At 34.4% G+C, this 26811-nt stretch overlaps 1 protein-coding gene across 1 annotated transcript in view; it reads right to left on the bottom strand.

Annotated features, from left to right (window-relative positions):
• The window catches only part of LOC122397391, a 58710-nt gene that overhangs the window by 9361 nt on the left and 22538 nt on the right, over window positions 1-26811 (bottom strand). Inside the window, exons 2-3 of the mRNA XM_043396528.1 lie at window positions 14852-14939; window positions 502-573 (exon numbers count right to left, since the gene is read on the bottom strand). Of these exons, the coding sequence (XP_043252463.1) occupies window positions 502-573; window positions 14852-14862 (83 nt within the window). The 5' untranslated portion in view covers window positions 14863-14939. The remainder of the gene's footprint in view (window positions 1-501; window positions 574-14851; window positions 14940-26811) is intronic.

Raw genomic sequence — 26811 nt, forward strand, 5'->3', positions numbered from 1 at the left:
CTTTTTTCTGATATTAATTTCCTAATATCTAGTGGAATATTTTGAAGAAAGAAAGGCTTTTAAAAATAATTTACAGTTTAATATTCATACAGTGGTCGTAAAAAGTATTCGTACAGTGACTAATTATGACTAAAATGCTGAATAATAATGTTTATTAAACAATATTTTTTAAACAAACATGTTACACGTATTGTCCAAAGTCTGTAAAACAACAGCATTGCACGAATACTTATTACGCGTTCATTTCTGTAACAATATAAATATTTTTTTGTGTTTATTTGATATTGTTGTTTTATACACTTTGCAGAATATATGTAACATGTTTGTTTGAAAAATATCGTTTAACAAACATTATTATTCAGCATTTTAGTCATAATTAGTCACTGTACGAATCCTTTTTACACCCTCTGTATACATGGTGCAATTAAAAGAAAACTTCGATAGAAACGTTTATAGTAACTGTTATAGATTCATAGTATCCATCGAGTTAAGTATGTATACCTGACACAAATCTGCACAAACAGGGTGATGGCCCACGTAATCTCCAGGAAGAAGATCAAACCGGATGCTGCTCTGAAATAGAATCATAAAAAATCATTTCTTTATTTTTCTCATTATCAACACGATTTTTGTTTGCGAATATTATAAATAAAAATTCAACCAAGCTACACTTTTATCGTAAAATGTTCGTAAAAAGAGATTTTAATGCGTTGAAAAAAGCTCTAATTAGAATTTCAGAAACTAAAAATTTACTTATTGTTCCCGCGTATACGCGTGTAATATACATTGAAATTATGTTCGTTACAACGAATTCTCTGCAGCTTTCGAGCGTAGAGAAAAAAAACGGCTGAGCGAAGTAACATCCTATTTGCTGGTGATTCCGTTGCATCGTCGTCTGCGAAACACACTACGGAACGACACATTTTATTCCGCGAATAAGTCCATCCTGCGAATTATTTGCGGCCCCGTAACGTCTGTCGTTTAACCAAACCGGCAAAGGATATAAAACTGCGCCGCGACGCTTTACATTTTTCATCGGGCGTCGTCTGTTGTTTATTTCAGAATAATACGGTGAAACGAAACACGGCGGACACACATTTTACGCGAGAAATTTTATAAAAATTTCAAATTCCTATTACGTGATTCCCTACAGCTTTAAAAGTGGTACCAACGTTCAAACGTTGCATTTGCCAGTGGGAAAACAGCACAATAAACGAAAGACATTTGCATAAATATAACAACGTAAGAATAAATATTATTCTTTTTATTTAACGACCTTATTTACTAAATAAAAATCAAAAATCAGTATGTTCACAATCGAATTCTAAATTAGGTTCTTCAACTTAGGGGACCAGTGTTCGAAATAATATTTATTAATAAGATTTGATTTAATGTTTTCTACGTTGGAGAAAATAGTTGCAAATGTTCGTCTAACTTTTCTATTTAAATTTGATTCTCTTTAAGAAATATAAGAAAAAACTGTAAAAGAAATATAATCAAACCTAGAATATAGAAGTTAAATGTAAAGTTTAATTTAAATTAATTTTGTTTAAAACGCATTTTCTCGTAAAAAGAATCTGTTCGAGTGTCGATTATAATCGTTTCTCATAAGTTTGCAAATACAAAAGGTAAAATTCTATTTTCTTATGTTACGATGCAGTCGGGGAACATTTAGAGTTTTCTATTGTCACACAAAGATTGTTGAGGATTTAATGTACGAAATGGCCGAAGTTGCAGGAACGTAGGTTTATTACATACAATACACAAAACTAGTTTGTCGCGAGGCCTAACAAGATTAACGTTCGGATCGACTTACAGTTCCCGTAACTACCGTGGTGCGAAATTACAAAATGAACTCTGTTTCTAACCCCAAGGCGATCTTTAAGCTTTATCTAAGGTCTTGCAGCGGGGTTGGTTGAATTACGGTTGGTTCGTGTATCTTATCTTCCTTAGATGGACTATGACATTGACATCCAATGGCAGCCACCTGATTGACGTAAATTACTAATCTTAAATCCCTAAACGATGGATGCCATAAAATAAACTGTCTAATCAGGAATGCATCGATAAAGCTTAAGATATTACTTGGAATTAATTAACTACGTTTTACATTGCAATTAACCTTCGACTATAACTGAAAACACAGAATTTAATTGCAATTAAATTCAATTTCTTTTTTTATTTTTGTGATATGTTATCCAATACAGAATTACGAACAATGTTTATAATATTTCAAATGATGTTATTTGGGAAGTGAACGCAGGCATATTATTATAAAATAAAATAACATGTTGTTTGATAATAACATTTCAAATAGTGTTAATTCAGCCAGTGGCCAGGTCTGCCAACAAACACCAACTTGTAAGTCGATATAAATGATTTTTAACTCCGATGAAACCGTGTCAATATTCAGAATAAATTGAATATTTCCACAGAGCCTGAAAGAAGACGGACGAGTGAAATCGGATTTTCTTTCAATTTTTAATCAACATGCGTGCACCTCTTAATCTGCAACTTGCCCGGTCAATCATATTTCATGGTGCACAGTATGCATGCTGAACACGCATTTCCATAGAGACCAGCGGAATACAATCTGCAGGATCGCGACGAATCTGTGAATTTGCAATTTACCGAACGCACACCAGTCAGTGCACTTAGAATTGTAATGTTGTATTAACTTCCGCCAGCGGCCTGCCTGCGTTTTGTAACAAGATAACACAGTTTATTTAACGAAGGATAATGATGTTCGTTCGAAATTGATATCGTTTGCCTCGCGCTTGTTATCGAAAACAATGTCTTGAAAAAGTAATTATCAGTTATTTTTTAATTCCAGACTGTCTGTTTTGTATTTATTTATTTATGGCACCTCCATTTTGTAATTTTTCGAGTTTACGTCATGTAGTATAATTTTCCTTCTTTTTGTCGCTACGAGTTCCAATAACCTAACATTAATTATAACGAGCTTTAATATACTTTATAAACTTTGATTTTCGCAGACTTTGGCGATCTACGATAAATTAAATTTGTAAATTGAAAATGAGTTTTCAGCGAACGGCAAAGATAGACTCGGAACTAGAATCATTAACGTCGTATGATTTCAGAGGAATCCATTACTGGTTTGCTCTTGTTTGAATAATTGAATGCATCTATGGAACGATCGAGATCTTCGTATCTTTCACGGAGAACTGCTAAGAATACTCCTAGTCAAATTTCAGAGAATAATAGAATATTATCGAACGATCAATTACACTGTTCAACACGAATTTTGTTTTTCCGTACCCACTAGGTGATTCTTGTAGAGCTTCGTACCCTAAACACGAATCTGGAAACGGAATTGCTGTATCACCCTCAGTTTTCGAAAAAACACGAGTTTTTGTGAAAACGTACAATTTTGGGTAAAAACGAGGTATTACGCGAAAATTAAAAACATCAGACAGTTCCAATTAATCTTAAAAGATAGAGGAGAGATTCCTGAATATGCTAACATCGATAGTTATAATATTTTGTGCTTTTGAACGGTTGTAAATGATCGCCAAAGTTTGAAAAAGTGTCGAAGTACATACTTTATACACAATACTTTTGCATATTTACGAAAAGTTGTTCACCTGACACGAAATCTATACACAGGATCTGATTCTGCAGACATTTCTGAAGAAGAAACTGTCCAACAGAAGTATAGAATCCGTTCTCAATTGTCACAGGTCGAGAAAATGTGTATTGGCAACGCGTGCACGGCGTTTTACCGCCACGCGGCCATCGCTAGCCTACCACGGCTCGGCAGTGCCGTAGCTACGCATAATGGATGCGACACCGATAATATCTTAGGCTCCTAGTTCCTGTATATGTTTATCATTTTTGATTTTTTAATCTGTTTGTGGATTTGTACAAAACATTTCTCGATCATTTCCATTTCTAAACAATTTCGATGTTCATTGTATATATATGAATGGTTTTTTAAATATAAAGCCGTAAAAAAATAAACAACATTTTATTGTTGGGTTGCCTCACAGATTAGGAATAATATTCCTAAGAGCGAAGTGTGAATAGCAAGGATTTACTCCACCAGATCTTTCTTAGAAAAGCGTAGTACATGTTCGAGTGATTCCATTGATAAGTTTACATTGATTTTGAAAATATAATTCAGTGATTAGTATCCTAGAGTATACAAATATATTAAGCAATAAAAGTTACAAAAAAAAAATCAAACATACTACAGTATTGTCTCTCTATAGCCGCGCGTTTTCGGATTCTCTATAGACGCGAAGCTATCCCCACTACTTCGTTTGTAATCACCGCGCCGCGACATCGGGTATCGGATATCAAAGAGAAAGCCGAAGAAAAGTCGACGAGCCCCATCCCCCTTGAACGCTCGAGCTTGAAATCAAAGAAAGCCGAATAGACTAGGTACTCGTCTCTCAAGTTGCGTGCGCCTGGTCCCGACACGCGCGGCTATAGAGAGACAATACTGTATATACAGAGTGCATACCCTATTGCACCATTATACCAGTTTCGCTTGTAGGTAGCTACAGCACTGCCGCGCCGAGATAAGCGAGCGATGGCCGCGTGGCGGTCAAACGTCGTGCACGCGTTGCAAATACACATTTTCTCGACCTGTGACAATTGAGAACAGCTTTTACACTTCTGTTGGTCAGTTTCTTCTTCAGAAATGTCTGCAGAATCAGATCCTGTGTATAGATTTCGTGTCAGGTAAACAACTTTTCGTAAATATGCAAAAGTATTGTGTATAAAGTATGTACTTCGATACTTTTTCAAACTTTGGCGATCATTTACAACCGTTCAAAAGTACAAAATATTATAATTATCGATGTTAGCATATTCAGGAATCTCTCCTCTATTTTTTAAGATTAATTGGAACTGTCTGATGTTTTTAATTTTCGCGTAATACCTCGCTTTTGCCCAAAATTGTACGTTTTCACAAAAACTCGTGTTTTTCGAAAACTGAGGGTGATACAGCAATTCCATTTTCAGATTCGTGTTTAGGGTACAAAGCTCTACAAGAATCACCTAGTGGATATTGAAAAACAGAAAAAAAAAATTGAATTTGTAGAACAGTGTTATTGGAAGAACTACCAAGTCCTTCTGACCTATTCTTAGTATGAGAAATATCAATGGACGATCGACGTTGCTATGGACCCTTTCTATCCTTGCCTTATGTACATTACGCATGCGCTGTTCATCAAATATGGCCGTCACTTACTGCGTGATTATAGCCTTACGCGTTTCTTTACTTTTGAATGTACAATAAATCGTTAACTATTAGTAACAGAATGAAGCATTTATCTACCTTTATGATCCCAATCCTATTTTCAACGTTCGAGCTTGTTACTTTTGTTTTTTCTTACGAGCCAGGGCTCCAAGCAACGCGCGAGGTTATCTCCAAAGGAATACGGTTTCACTTTGTTAATCAGGATAGTTGCCAAGGAGCAAATGTATTAAATCTCATGTGGTTGAATTATAGCAAAGCACGTGTTATATGTTTTCTTTATTAAAATATGTTTTATTTAAAGTCGTACAATGTACACTTGGCCGAGGCGTGGCGCATACTGCGCGCGCTTCATTTGATCAGACGCCACCTGGCGAGCATATAACGCACAAACGAGGCCCCGCCAAACTAAAATCATGCACTAGAATTTTAATAAAGTGTACAGACAAACCTGATGCAAAATTACAAAATTAGGGAGCCGTGCAAACTCATCTGATGCAAGGTCAGAAAGTTGCGGAAAATGTTAGTTTCACCTCGAAACTGTAATATTAAAAATTTGGTAGAACTCAAGAGGTAAAATTGTACCGATGCGCGATCGTTTAATTATAATTATAAGAAGTGATTAACCGATAGCTTTCGAAAATTATTATATTTCGACCACAAATTAATATTGTGTTTTTAATGCGAGTCTGAAAAGTTTGAAGATCGTAACAGCGAAGGCTAAGGAAGAGAATCTGTTCCAACTGTATATTTAAATTTCAATTTGAACCTTCCCTATGCTACTTAAATCCTATGACATTCGAACCATGGATCATCCAACAGCTGTCACCGAATCCCGGTTCATGTTCCCAAATACGAGGTTCGAAATCGGGGATGGGGGGAACCGTTTGGTTTTCGAAGGCATATTACGTCACAGATACCTACTAAGGTTGCACATTTTTGGTGCGGTTAATTTTGCCAAATTTATGAAGAGATTTTACCACAATATAAGTCAACCCTGGAAGAGGTATAGAATATCTAATAACTAGACTGCGGATCTTTATGCAAATTCATATTTTTATTAATATAATTCATGAAATGGGAGCCTTGTAGAGGGTTGTCTCAACCCCTAAATATAATAACTCGCATCCTACTTTAAGTAATTCTTATATTTTTTCATATTAAGTACATCCTGTAGTTTTTTAAGAATTAAAATTTCCCATGAATGCATAAACATCCGCAGTCTACTAATAACATTAACGTTGTAAACACGATGCACTATAAAACTCCAGAAAGATTATTATTATATTGAACAAGTTTTTCATTTTAAGAGTAACACGGATACAAATTCTTTGCAAATATTTTATTTTGTTATTATTCGTATTTAAGATAAACATTCGGTGTTCTGAATAAATGCTATTTTAACATTTATTACACATAATTTACAAAAAAATGCAATAATATATGCTTCCCTTTGCTATCTTGGTTACTTTTATTGCATCGTGATCCTCTCTATTGCCTCCTCCCCTTTTCAAAGTATAAGTGAAATACTGTCTCGAAGGAATTTTGGAATCTGGCAGAAATTCTATATTAAGAACATTCTAGAATTTATCGAATACCAGGGTCACACATACCGCAAAGGAAAAGAAAAATGAAAAGGTCATCTAGTTTAACGAGAAACAGTACGAGACTGAACAATTTTATGAAAGAGGCACATTGTTACATTTACTAATATTCTATTTATTTCATTATTAATCAATCAATAATTATTTAATTCATAGGTTTGTTAACCGTATTCCAAAATCAATTCGTAGTATTTTGTAACAATGTAATTTTACGAAAACACTAATGATTTTATTTATAATAATTTTTCATTAAAATGGTCAAAATAATGGTACAAATTCCACGACGCTGCACAGATTTCTAAAATATAAATTACGGTTTGAAATATAGTGTTGGCTATTTAAAAGTAAAGAAAATTTTAGTAGAATAATAAATAGAACTAAGTAGTTCGGAAGTGTATAATTTTTAAACGAAAAGAATATATAATTCATGAAACAGGAAAACTCCCCAAACATCTCGAAAGGTCGAAGGTTCTCTATTTCTGTCTTAAATCTAGTTTCGTACTCTTATCCTTCTTCCTACTTCGAACCTCGAAAATTTAACGCATTTCTGCCAAAGACACGTCTCAACTGTACATTGTTACCTGTTACGGTTTCTGTTCAGAATACGTGCTTGATTTTACAACGAGCTCGAAAGAACAATTTCATTTTTGAATCTGCTATCGGCACACTCGTAATATATTATACTCATCTGAATCTAGAAAGCCTTAAAACAACTCAAAGATTTTACAAATTCTAGGATCTATGTTTAATATACAGAATGTATCGGATGTTTTGAAATTGATGAAATTTTAAGTAAAATGAGGAATAAAAGTACAAAATATTTCCAAGGAATATAAAATCGACATGTAATTGACAGTATTACTTTTTAATTTATTTTCTATACAGGGTGGGGGGCATTTTAAACAGTTCACCCGAATAACTCGCTTGTTTTCGAAGATAGGAGAAAATGCATTGGACCAAACTTACTTGGTATCGGGGGTGGGGGGGGGGATCATAATCTGGTATTAACAATTTTTCTGTAAGTGGAGGCGTCAAGGAGACATGAAGGTCAACTCTGGTTTTTTTTTCTTTTTTTTTTTTTAATGGAATAGTATGTTTTTTTACTTACATTCTAATAGAGTGTTTCAAGGCGAATACAACGATCTATTATGAAGGTCATTCAAGGTCACCCAAAGTCAACTGCAATAGAAAATAAATTGTCTCAAAGCACTCTTCGAACACTTGGATACTTTGATACTGCTACTACAAGTGTTCAAAATGGCGACCTTGAACATGGATGCATAGTCTAAATCGTTGCAATACTGATGACACTGCTTGGCAAATTTCATATGTATTCGTAACACTTGTGAATTTTTATTTGCTCATCGTGAAAAATATTGTATAATCGAAAGCTTTTTAGCTTTATTTAACGAGTAAACGGGCAAACGGTTGTTTATCTTTTCACAGCGACTCGAAATTCTCGTCCATTTCTGATACGAGCATGTAATCGGAAGCTCTCGGCGAAGTTGTTCGGTGAACGCCGTTAAAACGCGTCGAGGAAAATGTCAGGAGGGATAGGAAATCGAAAAATTTCAGTAATCATCGAGTAGAGGCTGCTGGGCTAGGTAATCTCATTGCGGCAACTGCCGTTTGCTGAAGGTTCAAGTCGGTCATAATCGAATTCGACTCTAAATTAGATCTTTTCGCCGGCACATTGAATTGTCGACAATTTCAGGAAACTAAGAAACGCCCTGCAGTCTTCGTCGACGTCCTCCCTGGCTCTGACTTCTCCTGACACGGATATTTAATTGCATCGCGAACGAGCAAAATGAATCAACGAGTTCTCTGCATTTATCGCTATCTCGAACAACTAATTTTTACCTGATTACTGGAATCGCGACCTTCGATGGTGTAATGTGTTGGAGTTCGGACAAAATGGTTGCAAATTATCTGTATATTAACGATATAATATACAGAGTATTCTACATTTTTCCGTACACAATTCCAGCAATATGTTCTACGAGCAAAACTGAGACTAAAATGTAATATAACAAAAAATCCATACATGCTTTGTTAAGAAGTTGTAACAAAAATGTAAACCATGAAGCTCAGTTGAAATTCAGAACATTAAAATAAGAAAAAAAATCAATCTTTAGTGAACAAGAAAATGTTCATAATTAAAAGAATGATAACACTTTAAAGTTTAATCGTAGACTTTTTAATAGTTTTAAAGATATGAAATATTTCTTTTTTCTCAAAAGCTGTATTTCGAGCTCCAAAAACCAAAGCATTGTCCGCTATTTTTTTTGAAAGTGTCATTTCAAGATTTTTGCTATATTTCAATAATAATAATAAACAACAGTTGAATAAGTTTTAATAAGATTTTGCAGCAATCGTATTTATTATCCAAAGAATACTTGAAATTTTTCTCAAAATGTGTTGATGCTCCATTTTGTCGAAAAATTAAGTTCTTCAATTTATTACACGAGAAATTTAAATACGAAACGATCGAATATTGCGGGTGTTAACTTCGTATTGACACTCATTTTACTCACACTCATTATCAAGGTTCATAAACATGAACCAAATGGTTAGTGCAGTGATTAGACTCCAGATACCTATTGTCTATGCTCGTAATATTGGTAGAATGTGGAGCTTCCATTGTTGTTTTAAAATTACAGTGTTTTTTTTTATTGGTACGATTGTGATAGAGTAACGCGACTGTTTACGTTCTCGATCATTCTGGCAACGCTATACGGAATCGAACACGGTTGTTTACCTTCTCTTCTCCATATGTATGAAAAGCAAAGTCGGGTGCATCGGTTTGAACACTGAAAAATCAAGAACCAGAAAATCGATTTTTATGCGGTTTTCGTCAGTGGACTGGTCCTTTCTCGAAATGGATTTCAAGCAATTCTACGCGAAAAAGGAAAAAGAAAACACACGCAACACGCGTTCGTATTTGAGTTTTACACAATTGGCCCGATGCAATGGAAATAAAACGCGTTTCTAATAATATATGAATTTTATTTTAAAGGGACAAATTATATTGTATTTTAACAACGAAGGTCTACGTTAAGACTTAAAAGGGTCTTCAAGCAATCTACATAATAAAAATCGATTTTTTATTAAAGTTTGAAACTCTGAAAATATGTCTACAAAGCCATTTGACGAAATTCTTAAAGAGAACGAAATCACAGCCATTTGGAGAGAACAGTGCCCAGTGTCCAATAATGGCACCAAAAACTCTGAAATCATTCTTCTCGAAACTATATTTTCGAAACTGACTTGAAATTTATAATAAATCTTTGAGATCTGATGTGTTATTCTATTTTGTTCTAATCTCGAATGAACAAGAACCGAGGAAAACTTGATACTTCATCTTTAAAGTATTAACAATTTTTAAAAAATCGAGATATTAACTTTTTGTTAGTTCGAACTATAACTGTATCCTTATTAAATAGAATAAATTTTGATGTCTTAGTTCTGGATAAGCAGAACAGTTGCTACGATTTTAGTCAATTGAATCTGTTTTTCGGACCAGCCAGTATGTATCGTTATCAAACTCTCACGTTTTTAAATATTTTATACTAAAAAAATTCGTGCATATCCTCGAAAGATGAATAACAAAGTGGGTGAAACTTTCGTCTTGAAAAGTCACATGGTTTTATCGTAAAAAATTGATAAAGAATGCTCGTTTTTCCGTTTAGTTTAATGAAAGATGCTTTTGGGACTCTCGGTGCATTCAAGCAAAAGCAGTTAGCATCCCCATTTTGCTACACTGTCTCTAACGTCGCATGTGGTTTATGCATGACGGTGCACCGGTGCAGACACTTCTTGAACTAACGATTTTTCTGACGGATGGATTTCCTAGTCGTGCAGGGCCTACTGTCTGACCTACACTGCCTTCAGGTTTTAATTCGCTGCATTCTTATTTTCTAAGTCTGTTAAAAATATTTGTTTACTCGACACTCGTTTGAAAGCGTCATATTTTGTCACAAGAAAGTCGTCAACGAAGTTGACAAATATCTAGAACATTTCTACGAAAACATGTAAATTATTTAACAATTGTTTGTACATATTACTTATTTACTCTTGAAATAGTATTTATAGTTGATATAGGTAATATAATGCATGCTTTCAACATTTCCAAAACCATCGAGCTTTCAACTCTGTTCGAAGCGATTCGAATTTCCCGCCATTTTACAGATTCAAAATACCATCGCTAGGAGCGCCTTGTAAGTTTCAGCGGCAAAAGGAGGCCTCATAAGGATTGTTTCTGGATATTTTATCCACAAATACAAATATTTTTAACAGCAATGTTGCTATAGCTCTTGCACTCGCCAACAGAGGGGCACGCTCGACCTGTACCTCTCTCACAAGTACTCGACTGGCCATCGAATGTCTTCCGTGGTATTCAACGTGAACAGCGACGAGTTTCATTTTTTTAGAGAATTCGGCTTTGAAAGTTTTATTTTTAAGAAATTTATTAAATGATAGAATCGAACACGTGAATAAACTATTTATATTACGGTCAATATACGGGGAATTTTACATATTAGTTGAAGAACTTAAAAAAGCAACTAGATAAGTCTCACGAGTACTTCAAAATGTTTACTCGGACATATTATTATTTATTAAATGGAATTGAGAAAGAGATTTTTAAGACAATCGAATTTTCGGGAATGTATTCCTTCGAAAGAAAACTTACATTCACTTTGAGGTGAAAAGTTTTATCATGATAAATTACATAATAATATGTTTACTTAATTTATATATTATATGAATACAAATTAATAAATTTATGGATTGAAAATAATATAATAGAGTAAGTGTAAAACAAACGAAAGAAAAAATGAATACGAGCAATAAAACTAAATGTAAAATGAAAATAAAAAACAAATTCAAAATTGTGACTAACTCTATTATGAGGAGTAAAGAACTATTATACTACATGCCTGTTGCAACTATTATATTCAAATTAATATCAATAATTACTAATAACTAACTTGAATCTAGTAACTAAATATTAATATACATGTGTGGAGGAACTTATTGGTTAATAGATTATGTTCTCGCAATTATCACAGGACTTTCATTTTTTGCCACAACCACGAAAAATCTAATTCGATGAGCAGGTAGGTAGCGGTGTCGGAAATAGGATACGAACGAAATCTGGTACGAGATAACACTCGTAGTTCCAGAAGGACATAATTGAAAATGTTCAAAGGAATATTGGGGGTCATCTACAAGAGCAGTGGCGGCAGTTCGAGTGTCGGATGGATGCGGAGTGGGCCAGGACGCAGGAAAAGGAAGCCATCGAAATGGCCGTTGGATCTTCCAAGGAAGCTGCCGTGAAAGCTCACCGCAACGGGGAAGAGATTTCAGGTACCATCGGTTCCACTTCAGACCCTTTTAGATAAAGAGTCAAGCGTTCACGTTGGGACTGCAAACAAGCAGCATGAATTTTAATGTTGCAAACAGTATGTACGGGGTTCCATTAAGGGGAGAAATCACCGTGACGGATTGAAAAAATCGAAATATTGTAGGATATTTGTGTTGAATATTTGTGCCACGCTGTAGTTTGGTTCAATGTTAACTTATGTGCAAAAGGGTTGAAAGTGTTTTGTTAAAAAAAGAAGGGGTTACTAGGGACAGCGAGACAACGAGGAGAGAGAAACGAGTGATTGGAAAAGACGGACGTGATTTGAATTTGTGTTGTCAATTAATGTGATTTTAATTTGTGTAAAAAGATTGTGTGCTTGGTGTATTTCAAATTCGTTCATATAACTATATCTTTTGTACATTTGTTCCAAATACAATTCTCTTTTTTAAATCCTACAATATTTTTGTTATCTCTTTCCAATGCTTGGGGCTTTAAGAATGACCTAACAAATTAAAGTAAAATTCACAATAATGACAAAGTTACAGAAGTTTTAGTAGACGCAGAAAATGTAATATTTGAGTAATGCTTGAAACTAACTGATATTTACTTCGGGACATTAATTTGAAACTTTTTTTTATTATTTCTGCTGTGGTAGAGGTTTCGCATGAATGGGAGGTGTTTTTCAAATAGTTTTGGAATTTCTACATATACTTCGCCAAAATACGCGTCGATTGCATTTTGAAACATTGGAATCCTCCAATCCGTTCGGGAGTTATGATGTTTTAAACATACGCATGAAATTTCAGGGAAACATATCAATGTATGGTCAGACATTATATTTTCGGTAATGAATTTTTTTCTCGAAAGTGCGTGGGATTTTGGGGGTATGTCTATCCACCAAAAATGATTGTAATTGACGCTTGTAACCGACAATAATTTTTTCAGAACGATTTGAAATTTTTTAATATAATATTTATAATCGTTTTAATATTTTTAAAACGTTCCAATTGGACGACACGAGAATTATTCTCGCATGTTTCGAGATTGAACCCCTCAATTTTCGATTTCGATTTTCTCTGTAACTTTACCAAAATGTCTCCAGCAACTTGTCTTCAAAAAAAATTATTTCTGATTTTGTCCGAATCCTACAAAATGCATTAATTCGAAAATCAACCAGAACGGATCTGACGTACTGCATGAAGAAGTAGAACCAAAGCTCAACGGAGGCCCTGAAATTCAAGACAGAGAGTTCTCGTCCGACGCGTCGCGAAAAGGGGATCGTTGTTTGCAGAAGACGAAGACGAAATTTCTTGCCCGACCACGTTAAACTTTATCCACTTTCGTCAGTAAAACAGCTTAGACAAGGAAGCCACGAATCTCGCAAGAGGATATGTTCTGATACCGGTTGGATCCCATTCTCCCGGACGGATGTAACTGTAGAAGCTCGCCACGGAACAACTAACACCGCTCCAAATATACTGGGAAAATGGATTTCTTGAATGATTGAAGATCTGTCTAGAACTTACTCGGAGGTTTGAAGCTTCGTTGTTGTATCGTAAACAATTCAGGAATGGTCTAAAGAATTAAGAGACAAGAGGAAGATATATAAACATACAGACTCTATGATACGAAAGATCGTTTTAGTGACCTGGCATCGTGCCTAGAATATTGTACGATCCCTCTTATAAGACTCTGGACACCTGTTTAAGCGTTTACTATTTAGATTAGGATGAAAATGTATGTATACCATTGTATCTTGCAAAGTACATTTGTTAGTTAGAAATATTAAGGTACGAAGGTTCTAGTCATAATCAAGAAGGAGAGAATGAATATTAAGCACAAGTCAGATGACTGATTTCTGAGCAAGAGTGATAACATCCGATCTTATGATAGATTCCTTGCATCTGTGGCGTCGTTTCTCATGCTCGCCACCAGAGGGGTCGCGTTCTCACAAGCGCTCGACCGAAGGAAGGACCCCAATTGTCCGATTTCGATTTTAACGAATGTTTGCAAGGTGATAGTATACAAGCAATGTGTTTTACAAATGAAACTAAAATTAAAACGTTTTATAACAAAGATACGAACTGAGAAATATGATAAAATCGTGTAAAAAATTGGGTTAATAGACGCTATCCCCAACAATGGATTGGTCGAGGTGGGCCAATATGCGTTCATATGCAACATATTTATGTTAATTTAAATAGGTAAGTAAATGTAAGCAATGAAATAAAAAAATAAAAGTCATTTTGTTACAACCTAATTTCATATTATACATACTCTGTGTTTGACGAGCCACACTTCGTCGCTAAATTTGTGCAACGCAATTTAGATACGCATTTTCCAAAGACGTCGAAACAGTTAACTGCTTAACTATAGATAAATAGTTCATGTTTAAATTTTGTCAACGAATTAACTACTGAAATGTACAAATATTCTGCCTTTACTTTTTAACATGTCTGTTTCTGTTTTTTTCCCCCGCCAATCATCATTCCCAACTTAAGTGCACACTAAATCTTGTAACTGTACGTATTCAGGAACATGAGTCGAGTTCCGTATCAATCTCCCGTTGTTTTTTTAACGAACAAAATGCAACTAATGTAACAGACTATTATTTTCTGAATAGTTGGTCCTCGGAATCTGATAATTGAGTTGAATTACGGTATACGCATGTTGAATTATCCTCACGTAACGTAAAACCCCATGATGTGTCGATGGTACGCCACATCTGCGCCGACGCCGCACACAACTGAAACAGAAAAACACCAGGAAAAGGGTTGAATGAACGCCCATTGCGTTTAATTTTTATTTTAATTGGGTATTCCACGACACATCTATCAAACGTTCTGCCTTTGTTTCGGAGGCGGTGAGGAAGAACGGGACACGATTTATGGAAATGCAAACGCTGCGGGAATAAGCAGCGCGATAATAATGCAATCCGGCGCGCGAGAGAGACGCGTTTCAAAAGAAAGATTTATCTTGTATTTTCTGAATAAAATTTATTACGAAGCTACGAAACCACGTTGATTCGTAAATCGGTCGTTTTTAATGGAACAATTCACATTTGTGACAATTCTTTTTTAACCGTTTCTCGTCCATCGCATCGTTCTTCCTACCAAACATTTTTTATTATTTGCACGATAAATAATGGAGCACTTTGTGCAACTAGATCAAACCATAGCTCTTAAACGATAAAAGGTAAACGAATTTTCTTTAGGCAAACTTAAATTGTATCGGATGGTGCATGATCTAGTATACTGGGAAAAATTTTAATGGGAGATTGATTGGAGGCTTCGTTAAAAAGTTATTAACAATTAAATTCAACAATTTCAAATCGTTCTGGAAAAATTATTTTAGGTTGTGGGGGTTAATTACAATAATTTTTCATGAATAGACATACCCCCGAAATCCTACCCAGTTTCTAGTAAAAAATTGGAGAAGGTGTGAAGTTTTTCGAAGGAAAAAAAAATTTCAAATCGTTTGGGAAAAATTATTTTTGATTGTGGGGGTCAATTACAATAATTTTTGGTCGTTACACATACCCCCGAATTCCTACCCACTTTCTAGAAAAAAATTCGAGAAGGTGTGAAATTTTTCGAAGGAAAAAAAAATTTCAAATCGTTCTGGAAAAATTATTTTTGGTTGCGGGGGTCCATTACAATAATCTTTGGTAAATAGACATATCCCCGAAATCCTGCGCATTTTCGAGAAAAAAATTTATTACTGGTGAAACTTTAAACGTTAATAACTTTTTAACGAAGCCTCCATCAACAAATTGGTATTCTTGATTTTCGTCTTCTTTTGGCCTCAAGAATCCCCCATTAAAATTTTTCTTAGATAGATGATGTACCATCTGATACAATTTAAGTTTGCCTAAAGAAAATTCAACACCCTGCATAATATGTTTATTTAGAACATGAAGGTGTTTCGATGATTTCATATTTGTATCATTTATTAAAATTGAAATTCAGAAATTGAGAAATTTATAAAACAAGATAAGTGGAATATTTAAAATAGTACAACGTAAAAAGTTGTGAAAAATGTTTACGCCATCTATAATTTTGTGCATTAAACGTTCTGTTCACGCGTCCTCTTGGATCACTGATTATAAAGGTCTTAGATTGCCTCCTACTTTGGAGAAAACGCATGTAATCGTAACAATTGTTCGCCAAAAAATTTCGAACGTATCTTACGATTTTACGATCGAAGTTTCATGCCCAGCGAGTGATATAATCCTTTCAACGGCTGATTGCATAAAGGGAACGTGCGTAGCTGTAAACGTTGAGTCTACATCCGCAGGGATATGCATAATGCGAGCATGCATGAACAGCGATTCTCAGTAAACGGCTAAGCGCGAAGCGTTTTATGGCTCCGAGCACCGAATGCTTTCAAAAAATAGCGAAAATCCGGGAAACCGGAAAACACAGTTTGTCAGTGCGAGAAACTACATAATCCATTCTCAATATTTTGTTTTATTCACAAAGCGTCGAACCGTAACACAGAATACCGACGATACTCACAATTCGGTATTCATCTTTCGAATTTTTTTGCGAAATATTTCGTTGATATTTTGTTCCCTCGAAAGGAAATATTTCTGTCAAAAAAAGTTCAGAACAAACATAATTAATTTTTCAGTCGTAAACTATTTTCGTCTATATTGTGTGTTCGATATATCTAAAGCTTGGGATCAATTATCTAAAACAACTGATACAGTACAAATTGTCCATAACATTATTTTCATAAATTTTTTAAATTTCTAATACTTTTAACTTCCGCATTATCTTTTCGTTTATCAATCCCTGCGAAGAAATCACAGAAATAATCCCAGTTTTGATAAATTTTATCGCTCCAATGAGATCCGACAAGAAACCGTATAGAAATCGATTTTTCCGAAATTAGATTTGCTCGATTCTACATAAATCCCTTTTCTTTTCAACACATTTTACGCTCTGTTCCATAAGATTTATTTTATTACCGACTCCTTTTTATCTTCAATTTTCAGTTCGTTTACCATTTTCTTACTCGTGTTTTCTTTTCAATTTGATTCGCGTATCCACCAGATCGGAATGAAAAAGTTCTGGCAGAAACTATCTTCAAAAAGTTAATTGGATAACGTTCTGTGCAAACACTCATATACGATTACGATCTATTGAAGTAGAATAACAATAGTCGTAGAACATCAGCGAGTAATTTACGGAGTCAATGCGCATGAACACACGCGCAATTGTACACGGTGTACTTGTAACAGTTGATTACACGTTACCAGCGTATTCCATTAATGCGATCAACGAACAAATCTCACGATCAGTACCAACCTTTGTACACGTCGATATCCAAATATCGAATAACATTAAAAATTATATTGCTATTTAGTTGGTATATTGCCGTTATTATTGTCTTCAAATGTATTTATTCAAGAAACGTAAAATAAAGTCTAAATCGTGCCTCAACTGTACAGGGCGTCACAAAAGAAGAGTTGTTTAAATCACTTTTAAGTGAAAAATTATAAATACAGATTCCTTTTATCAATAGTTTGTTCAATCTCTGCAGTATGAGCTGTACAGAGTGTCACAAAAGAAGAGCTGTTTAAATCACTTTTAAGCGAACAATTATAAATACAGATTCTTTTTATCAATAGTTTGTTCAATCTCTCAAGTTACACGTTACATATAATATTGGTCAACTGGCCACCCCTAACTGCTAAAAATATCCGATAATATACGACTAAACGTAACAGTTATTATTAAATAAATTTTAATTACAGACAAATAAATTAAATTTGAATTTCCATGAAAACTTTGTCTCGAACTTTACAATTCTGTAACACATCATAGAATGTGAGGAATTCTGTAATCATAACACCGTAGAATTTAAATTTTACTTCGTACAGTATGAACAGCTTCAGTGTGGCCGCAACTATGTTCGAGCAGGTCGACTCTCATTCCTTTTGTAAGTATACGTTTTCAAGTGAATATTTTCAACCGATATGCTTCCTTAACAATAAGGAACTCTAACGCACTTCCGTGCGTAATAACATTCCCGACACATCTTTGCCGCCGTAATCAAATTCCCAAAGATGGCGGGAAAGCTAATTTCAAACTTCTATTCAAGGATTTCCTGGTTTAGGAAGTTTTATTGAACTTCGACCCAGGAATTTAACTTATACACCCTGGGGACGAGCCGTATATGTAAATAAAATATAATCATTGGACGCGTGTATGATTTCAGAAGTTATCGACCGACGCTCTCGTAACAACTTCCCGGCTCATCTCTGATCCTGAATTCATTAATATGTTGAACAGCAATACCGAATTTCCAGTAAAAACTAGGCAAATATTAAGTTGCAAACTAAATACATTGGTAATTCTTTACACAAATATTAAATACTGCTAATTTTATATGAAATTCACTTGATCAACGATATATCTGCCATTTTGTTCTACGATCTCCTGCCATCTTTTATATAATTTTAATATTTCTTTGCAATAAAACTCGTCGCTATATTCTAGATACGTGTATATTTATTTCTTCGGTGCTTTTGAGCAATTTGCCATTGATAGAATCATTCAATATACGAGATAGATAACAATCGGATGAAATCTACTTGTTGGCGGATAATCGGCATAAGCACGCTCTATATTGTAATAATATACGGTTATTCTTCCATCTATTGTTCACGCACTTCAGTTGCATTTCATTATATGTTCAATAAACTAATATTCTAAAGTTAAATACTGCGTATTGCTGTAATTGGTGAATACAATAATTGGTGGTAAAACGTTCAAACCAAGTGGTGAAAAACTATTCATTAGACAAGTTTTTCCGTATTTTATGTACAACTTCCTGGCTAATTACACGTGTTGATGAACCCAATTTTAATCGATGAATGATATTATTCTGCATGTCTTTGGATAATGGTTTCATGATGTTATTATAACATCATGTTAATAGTTTCATGATATTAATATAACATCATGTTACTGGTTTCTTGATGTTAATACAACATCATGTTAATGGTTTCATGATGTTAATATAACATGGTGTTAGTGATTTTATGATGTTAATACAACATCATGTTAATGGTTTCATGATGTTAATACAACATCATGTTAATGGTTTCATGATGTTAATATAACATCATGTTAATGGTTTCATGATGTTAATATAACATCATGGTAATGGTTTCATGATGTTAATACATCATGTTAATGATATCATGATGTTAATATAACATCATGTTACTGGTTTCTTGATGTTAATACAACATCATGTTAATGATTTCATGATGTTAATACAACATCATGTTAATGGTTTCATGATGTTAATACAACATCATGTTAATGGTTTCATGATGTTAATATAACATGGTGTTAGTGATTTTATGATGTTAATACAACATCATGTTAATGATTTCATGATGTTAATACAACATCATGTTAATGGTTTCATGACGTTAATACATCATGTTAATGATATCGTGATGTTAATATAACATCATGTTAATGATTTCATGATGTTAATACAACATCATGTTAATGGTTTCATGATGTTAATACAACATCATGTTAATGGTTTCATGATGTTAATATAACATGGTGTTAGTGATTTTATGATGTTAATACAACATCATGTTAATGATTTCATGATGTTAATACAACATCATGTTAATGGTTTCATGATATTAATATAACATCATGTTACAGGTTTCTTGATGTTAATACAACATCATGTTAATGATTTCATGATGTTAATACAACATCATGTTAATGGTTTCAGGATGTTAATATAACACCATGTTAATGATTTCATGATGTTAATACAACATCATGTTAATGGTTTCATGATGTTAATACAACATCATGTTAATGGTTTCATGATGTTAATATAACATCATGTTAATGGTTTCATGACGTTAATACATCATGTTAATGATATCATGATGTTAATATAACATCATGTTAATAGTTTCATGATATTAATATAACATGGTGTTAGTGATTTTATGATGTTAATACAACATCATGTTAATGGTTTCAGGATGTTAATATAACACCATGTTAATGGTTTCATAATGTTAATATATACACCATGTTATATATTTAGATAATGGTTTCATGATGTCATATTAACATCTTGAAACCATTACCTATAGATATAAAGACTAATATCATTCATCGTTAACAACGATACATTATAGTATTTTTTCCACATTTCATGTACAAATCCCTGACGAATTACTAGTGTTGATAAACCCAATTTAAATCGAAGAATGATATTATTCTTTATATCTTTAAATATCAGTTTCATGACGTTAATATAACATCATTTTATATTAATATGATGTTACATCAACATGATGTTAAAATTAACATCATGAAACCATTATCTAATAATATAAAGAATAATATAATTCTTCGATTAAAATTGGGTTTATCAAGCCGAGTAATTAGCCGAGGATTTATACATGAAATACTACTACACTCCTGGTCATGGCATCGACCGCGACGGATCATCAAATTATTCGCAAAATTGATATTCACAATTCCTAATCCCGAGAATCTTGACATGATGGACAACTGCAAAAAAATTGTTACGAAGCGGAATAGTAATATCACAAATGTTGAATTTGTTTTGAAACGACAGAAGATTCTACATAATATTAAGTACTTTGTTTCTTTTGTATTCTACATGCAAATGTTGAATAAAAATTGTTTCTTTTTTCTTTATCACTTTGACTGTCACGTCACCCATATATGTATAGGTGAACTTTTAACAGTAGAACTGTAATAATGAATTCTCAAGTTGAAATGTTAAAGAAAATAAATTTTAATGAGGTTACGAAAGCAACTACTACGACAACTTTTAAGTTGTGTAGTTTACAATTGCCTAAAATGAAAGTTTTGGTCCCGTAAACAGTTTTAGGATCTTAGACTGGCAGTCAACGTGTTAAATTCTTCTTTACTGTTTCTTACTGTACTTTTTCAATCTTCAACGCGTTCTCGTTCAATTTCACGCGACCGCCAGTGGTGCAACTAGCGTGGAAAATAATTTCCCTTGGTCACGGTTACGTTTGACCGTTATTAATGTCTCCTGCCGGCTGACTGATTTAACGCTAATCGATTTGAACTTGAACGCTTTGGAATACCTCGCTTCAGTACACACAATCGATTTCAACGGTATTAAGTCGTTCGCCTCTTCTTGCTGTAGCCTGATGGGGATACGAATTACTTTCGAATTAATTCCACGCCCTTAAAAGATCAATATACGAAAGTAATAGACGGGGGGAGTGTAGAGTAGCAGAGATTATCAATTACTGGAGTGTCGTTCGAAATTTTCCTACATCCGAGTACGTAATTAGTTTTGTAATTAACTTTTAAATGCTACGTATTGCCGGTGCGAAGGAGCGACGTAATATTGGAAAATATTTTAGCGCGTCGACGTTTGCTAAAGTGTACTAAGTCAATTGTGACCCTTTACTGACGTGACTGCTTATCGCTTGGCACGCTAATTGTAACGCTATGGACGTCGTCGTAGTGCACAAATCATTATTTAGTGCTCATAAAACGCAACAGTGAAACGAAATATTGATACCTACACTTGTACTCCCACTCGTATTTCTATACTATAATTGTGATTCACTGTAAATGAAAAGAAACTTGTTTTTTATGAATTCCTTTTTATTTTTAAGAAATGTTTAATATAAAATTGTATTGCTTCTATTTACGAAGTAATTTGGTTGTTTAATATCAATGACACAATAGTATACCAATCAACAAATACACGTGGTAATTTTTCAAACGGTCACCCATCCTAGTACTGAAGCGGCCTAGTGGTGCTTAACTTCGTTGATCGGATGGAAACTGGACTATCCAACGTTTTGTTTTTTTTGTTTTTAACCTGTTTATTTATGGCTACACAAATATTTTACAATATTACAACTTTAAATAAACAAAAAGTAGTTTTCTTTTTTTTAGTATCGCTAGAGACTTATACTATATTGCGTTCAGTCTTTTTTCCTGTTATTTGTTATCACGATAAATGATATTAAATCCTCGCTCGTTGTACTTTCCTTATCACTAGTTACATTGCTTTGGTCAATATGCGTCTTATTTTAAGTAATGCTCCCCAAAAATAGCCAACAAAAAGGGAGCTAACATTGCAGGGTTAATCTTACTACTAACTTACTACTAAGATTAAATAAATAGATGGAAAAAGGTATTTACAAAAGCGGACAGAGGTAGTGAGATAGGAACTCTTATGGTTTATATTAATACTATCTTGGCCTTGCGCTTTGTTCTTATTCTATTTGTTTGGAAAACTTCATGGTATTAGTTGAAGGTTTATATCTAATATCTAATATTTGTACCCGCTATCCGACTTATAGGATGCTTATTTTTTTTTTTTTTATTTCTATTTACATTCTATGTGTTTATGTGAAACTATGTAAATAATATGAAAATAACTCCGTCTTTGGTATCCTTAAACTAGTTAATATTGCGGATTTACGTCTTATCTACTAATAATGGACGAACATTTAAATAGGCCCTTTCTTTTGGTTTTGGTAAGGCAGCTTCATTCGGGTTTCAGCCACCAGAACTTCTTGTGGTCTATTTTGCTGTATTCTGTGTAATCTCTTTGTGGGACTGCTGTGCTATATTTAAGTAACCCTCTATACCTATTGTCTTGTATCCGCTCTGGAGGCAGTTTGATGGCTTTATTGCCTCTATGGCGCGGGATATGGTACAATATCGGGACTGCTTCTTCATTTTGCATGTAACCTTGCTTATCCAGGAGAATGAATGCTTCCGGCGGCATGTAGCCTGAGTTAATTGTTTTTTGTATGTAATTGTCGTCTGGATATGGGATCGGGAAAATCATGCTGTTATTTCTGACTTTGGCTGCTGCTGCGAAATAGTTTCTAGCGAGTTTTATAATAAAATTATCGATTCTGTTTATTTCAGCTGCATTGTAAAGTTTCGTATTGCTTACGTATTTTTGGTAATTCGAGCTGGATGACCTATATATATTTAGACATGCTCTTAAACATCTCCTTTCGAATACGCGTAACTTCTCCATTATTGATGCTCCGATATTGTACCATATCTCGCACCCGTATGTGATTATGGGTCTGATTAATAATTGGTAGCAGATTAATTTCGTTTTTTTGTTTAAGTTTTTCGAATAGAATAATTTTGCGTTTATTAAAAGTGTGTTTTTAGCCTTTTGTAGTTGCCGTTCCACATGTTTATTCATAAGAAATCTGTTATCTAACGATATGCCCAAATATTTTACTGCGTTTTTATGTTCGATTTTTGTGCCTTTTTCAGTGTCCCCTATTAGGGAAAAGTCTTTGTACTGTTTTACAATACTGGAAGATGCCCTTCTGCAGGAGGGTCTGAAGAGGATTGTTTCGCACTTGCTTGTGTTTACCCGCAGCTTCCAGGCTTTATAGTACGCGAATATTTTATTTACGGCCTTTTGCAGTGTTTGCTGTGCCTTTTTCGGTGTCTTGTCTGCCCTGTAAACTATTAGATCATCTGCAAATGCTATCATGGTGCAATCTGTGTTATCTGGTCCGAATAATTTCAGTGTGTCGCTAGTGTATATATTGAAGAGTATGGGTGAGTTTATTGTTCCTTGCTGTAGTCCGTTTGTTATGGTGAATGTTTTCGAGGATATTGCGTTGTTTATGCCAACTTGGAAGCTTCTACCATAAATCATGCTATGTATTAGTTTAATAATGGCTAACGGGAACTCTTTTCTTTGCAATTTGACTATTAGGCCATTTAGCCACACTGTGTCGAAGGCTTTTTCCAGGTCGACGAGACACGCACCCACACAGTCACCCCTATTCAGTGCCCAATTCACATCGGAGGACAGCTTATTTATTGCATGGATCGTGGAATGGTGCCTTCTGAATCCAAATTGGTTTTCGGGAATCAATTTCTTGGCGTTGCACACTGCTAGTATTTTGTCATTAATTATTCTTTCGAATATTTTACCTACGTTAGATAGTAAGCTGATTGGCCTATAGCTGCTGGGGTTTGAACTATCTTTGCCTTTTTTCAGAGTCGGCAACGTTTTTGCTTTTTTCCAGTACTCAGGGAAGTAGGCGTGATTCAACATGTTATTGAATATGATTGTATAAAACATTATTATGTTCTTTGGCAGGTTTTTTAATACCAGGTTAGGTATTTTGTCGTTCCCAGCTGATTTCTTGTTGTTTAGTGTTTTGTGTTTTCTTTGAACCTGTGAGGTGTTTGTGAAATAATCCAGTATATCATCCGGTGATCTTGGTGACAGTGCATTGTTCCTTTCTGAAAATGTGCAAATTGTATCCGGGATGTTGGTTGTGGTATCTGCAATGATTTGTCTATATTTGTTTTCTATTATGTTATTGAATGCCGGACTATTGAGACGGGCATTTGCCTCGTTTATTGTGGCATATTGGGTGCCTAGGATGTTCAATTTGTCTGTGATCTTGTTTATCTGGAACTTCCCCGTCTCATCCTTGGTCAGTGTGGTTGGATCTATGTCTTCGTAGTCTAACATGTCTGCGTTGTTGCTGCATATTTTGAGTATTGGTAGTTGGAGAGTTGCCTTTTTCCTGTACATACGGTTTATTTCTCTGAACATCATGTCTGGTTTGCTAGGGTTTATTTGTTTGATTCTTTTATACCAGTAATCATTCACAACTTTTTGTGTTTCTGCTTTGATTTTGTTTTTTAGCGCTTTGATCCTGTTATCTAGTATTTTTAGTATGTGATTGGTTTGCGGTCCCACTGTTCCTGCTCTGCGGATCCTTCTATGGGCGGATACCGTGTCTTTCTCCTCTTTTATTAGTTGCCGGATTCTTTTAGTTACGTACTTGTCTATGGAATTCTGCGGTTTGGGTTTCGGTATTGCTCGTTCCATAGCGTCCACTATTTTGTATTCAATTTCCTGTATGTACAGGTCAATTTGTTCTTTTGTCAGGTTTCTGTCTGTTTCTATGTTTGGGTTGTATGTTTGTAGTATATTCTGAAATTTTGTCCAATCAGCCTTTGCAAAATTATAAGTTATGTTTCCTTCGTCTTGGGCCCTTGTGATACTTTGGCTAGGGATACTGATTTGCGCTGTGATTGCTTCGTGGTCACTTGATAATTGTACTGTGTTTAGTCTATTTTCATTTGTATTTAAAAACTCTATCCTTGCATCTGCTAGTACTAGATCGATGAAAGACCCATAGCGAGGGAAGGAAGGTACGGTAGTGTGAAGTAGGTTTATTCTAAATCTAATATCATTGTTATCTATCCATTCTCTAAATGCTCTTCCTCGCTCGTCATTAATTCTGTTTGCCCATGATTCATGTTTTGCATTGTAGTCTCCGGCAATGACGTAGTAGTTAGATTGGTTCATTAAATCTAATTCAATAAATATTTTTTCTAATTCTTCTCTAAATTTTGCATTGGGACCTTTCTTTGCATAAATTGCTATTAATATGAGCTTGTTGTTGCCTGATGTATTTAAACGTAATGCTGTTGTCTCTATTATTTCTGTTCTTGTATCTATGTGTATTGTTTCATATTTTATACCTTTTTTGATTATTATCGCTGTGCCGCCTCCGTTCTTTGCCTTTGGCCTGTCATTCCTTATAATTTTATAGTTTTTAAAATATACTGTGTGTTTATCTTGTAATTTGGTTTCATTTAGCATCACTATATCTGGTTTCTTTTTATCCAAAAACAGTGTGAGTGCTATTCGTTTGTTATTGCTTACTATTGAGTTAATGTTTGCTGAGACTAGCTTAAGTGTTTGTGTAGTTTTGTGTGTCCTATTGAATGTGATGGCTTGTAGTTAGCATGTTTGCTAAGTGGCTAACCTGTGTGCTCATTATTTCTAAGTTGGCAACAATTGCTTCCAAGGTCTTTTCTAACCTTTCTGTTCTTATTTGTAGGTTATGTATGTTCTGTTGTTCTTTCTGTTTGTTTTGTGTATTTTGAGTGCCTATATTGGTAATACTTATTGGTTTGATTGAGTGCGTGTCATTGCCTGTTCCCTTCAATGTATTTGCGTATGAGAGTCCTGGTTTTATAAACGCTGGATTTGCAATTATTGTTGGTGCATCTGTCCTATTTTTGCTTTTTTGTACCTGCAGGTTTAATTTATATTCTGCAAACTTTGGGCACCCTCTATAAGATGCAGGGTGGCCCTCAGAATTACAATTAACACAGAAAGGTTCCCAGTTGGAATGCCCCGTTGGGTCTTTACCTCTTGCGCAGTTTCCAGGTTCATGTATCTCGTTGCACTTGACACACCTATAGGTTAGATTGCAATTTATTGCAGAGTGCCCAAATCTCTGACACCTCCTGCATTGAACATCTCCCTTCTTGTTTAATTTTTCCCACTTTATTATATGGTGTCCTACATATTGTATGCTATTTAATTTCTTAAGGTCGCTATCTGCAGATATCTGCAACAGGTATATTGGGAGCGTACGACCTTCTCTGATTGATTTTGGTGTACTAAATCTGGCTATTTTTTCAAAGCGTAACTCCTTCGTTCCCATACTTTGCAGCTCTTCCATAATTTCCTGCTCAGTAAAGGACTCGGGGAGCCCTTTCAGCAAGAAATTATGGTTT

The sequence above is a fragment of the Colletes gigas genome, unplaced genomic scaffold, assembly GCF_013123115.1.
Source record: "Colletes gigas isolate AHSC1104 unplaced genomic scaffold, ASM1312311v1 Colletes_gigas_Sc00009, whole genome shotgun sequence".
Classification (NCBI taxonomy): Eukaryota; Metazoa; Arthropoda; class Insecta; order Hymenoptera; family Colletidae; genus Colletes; species Colletes gigas.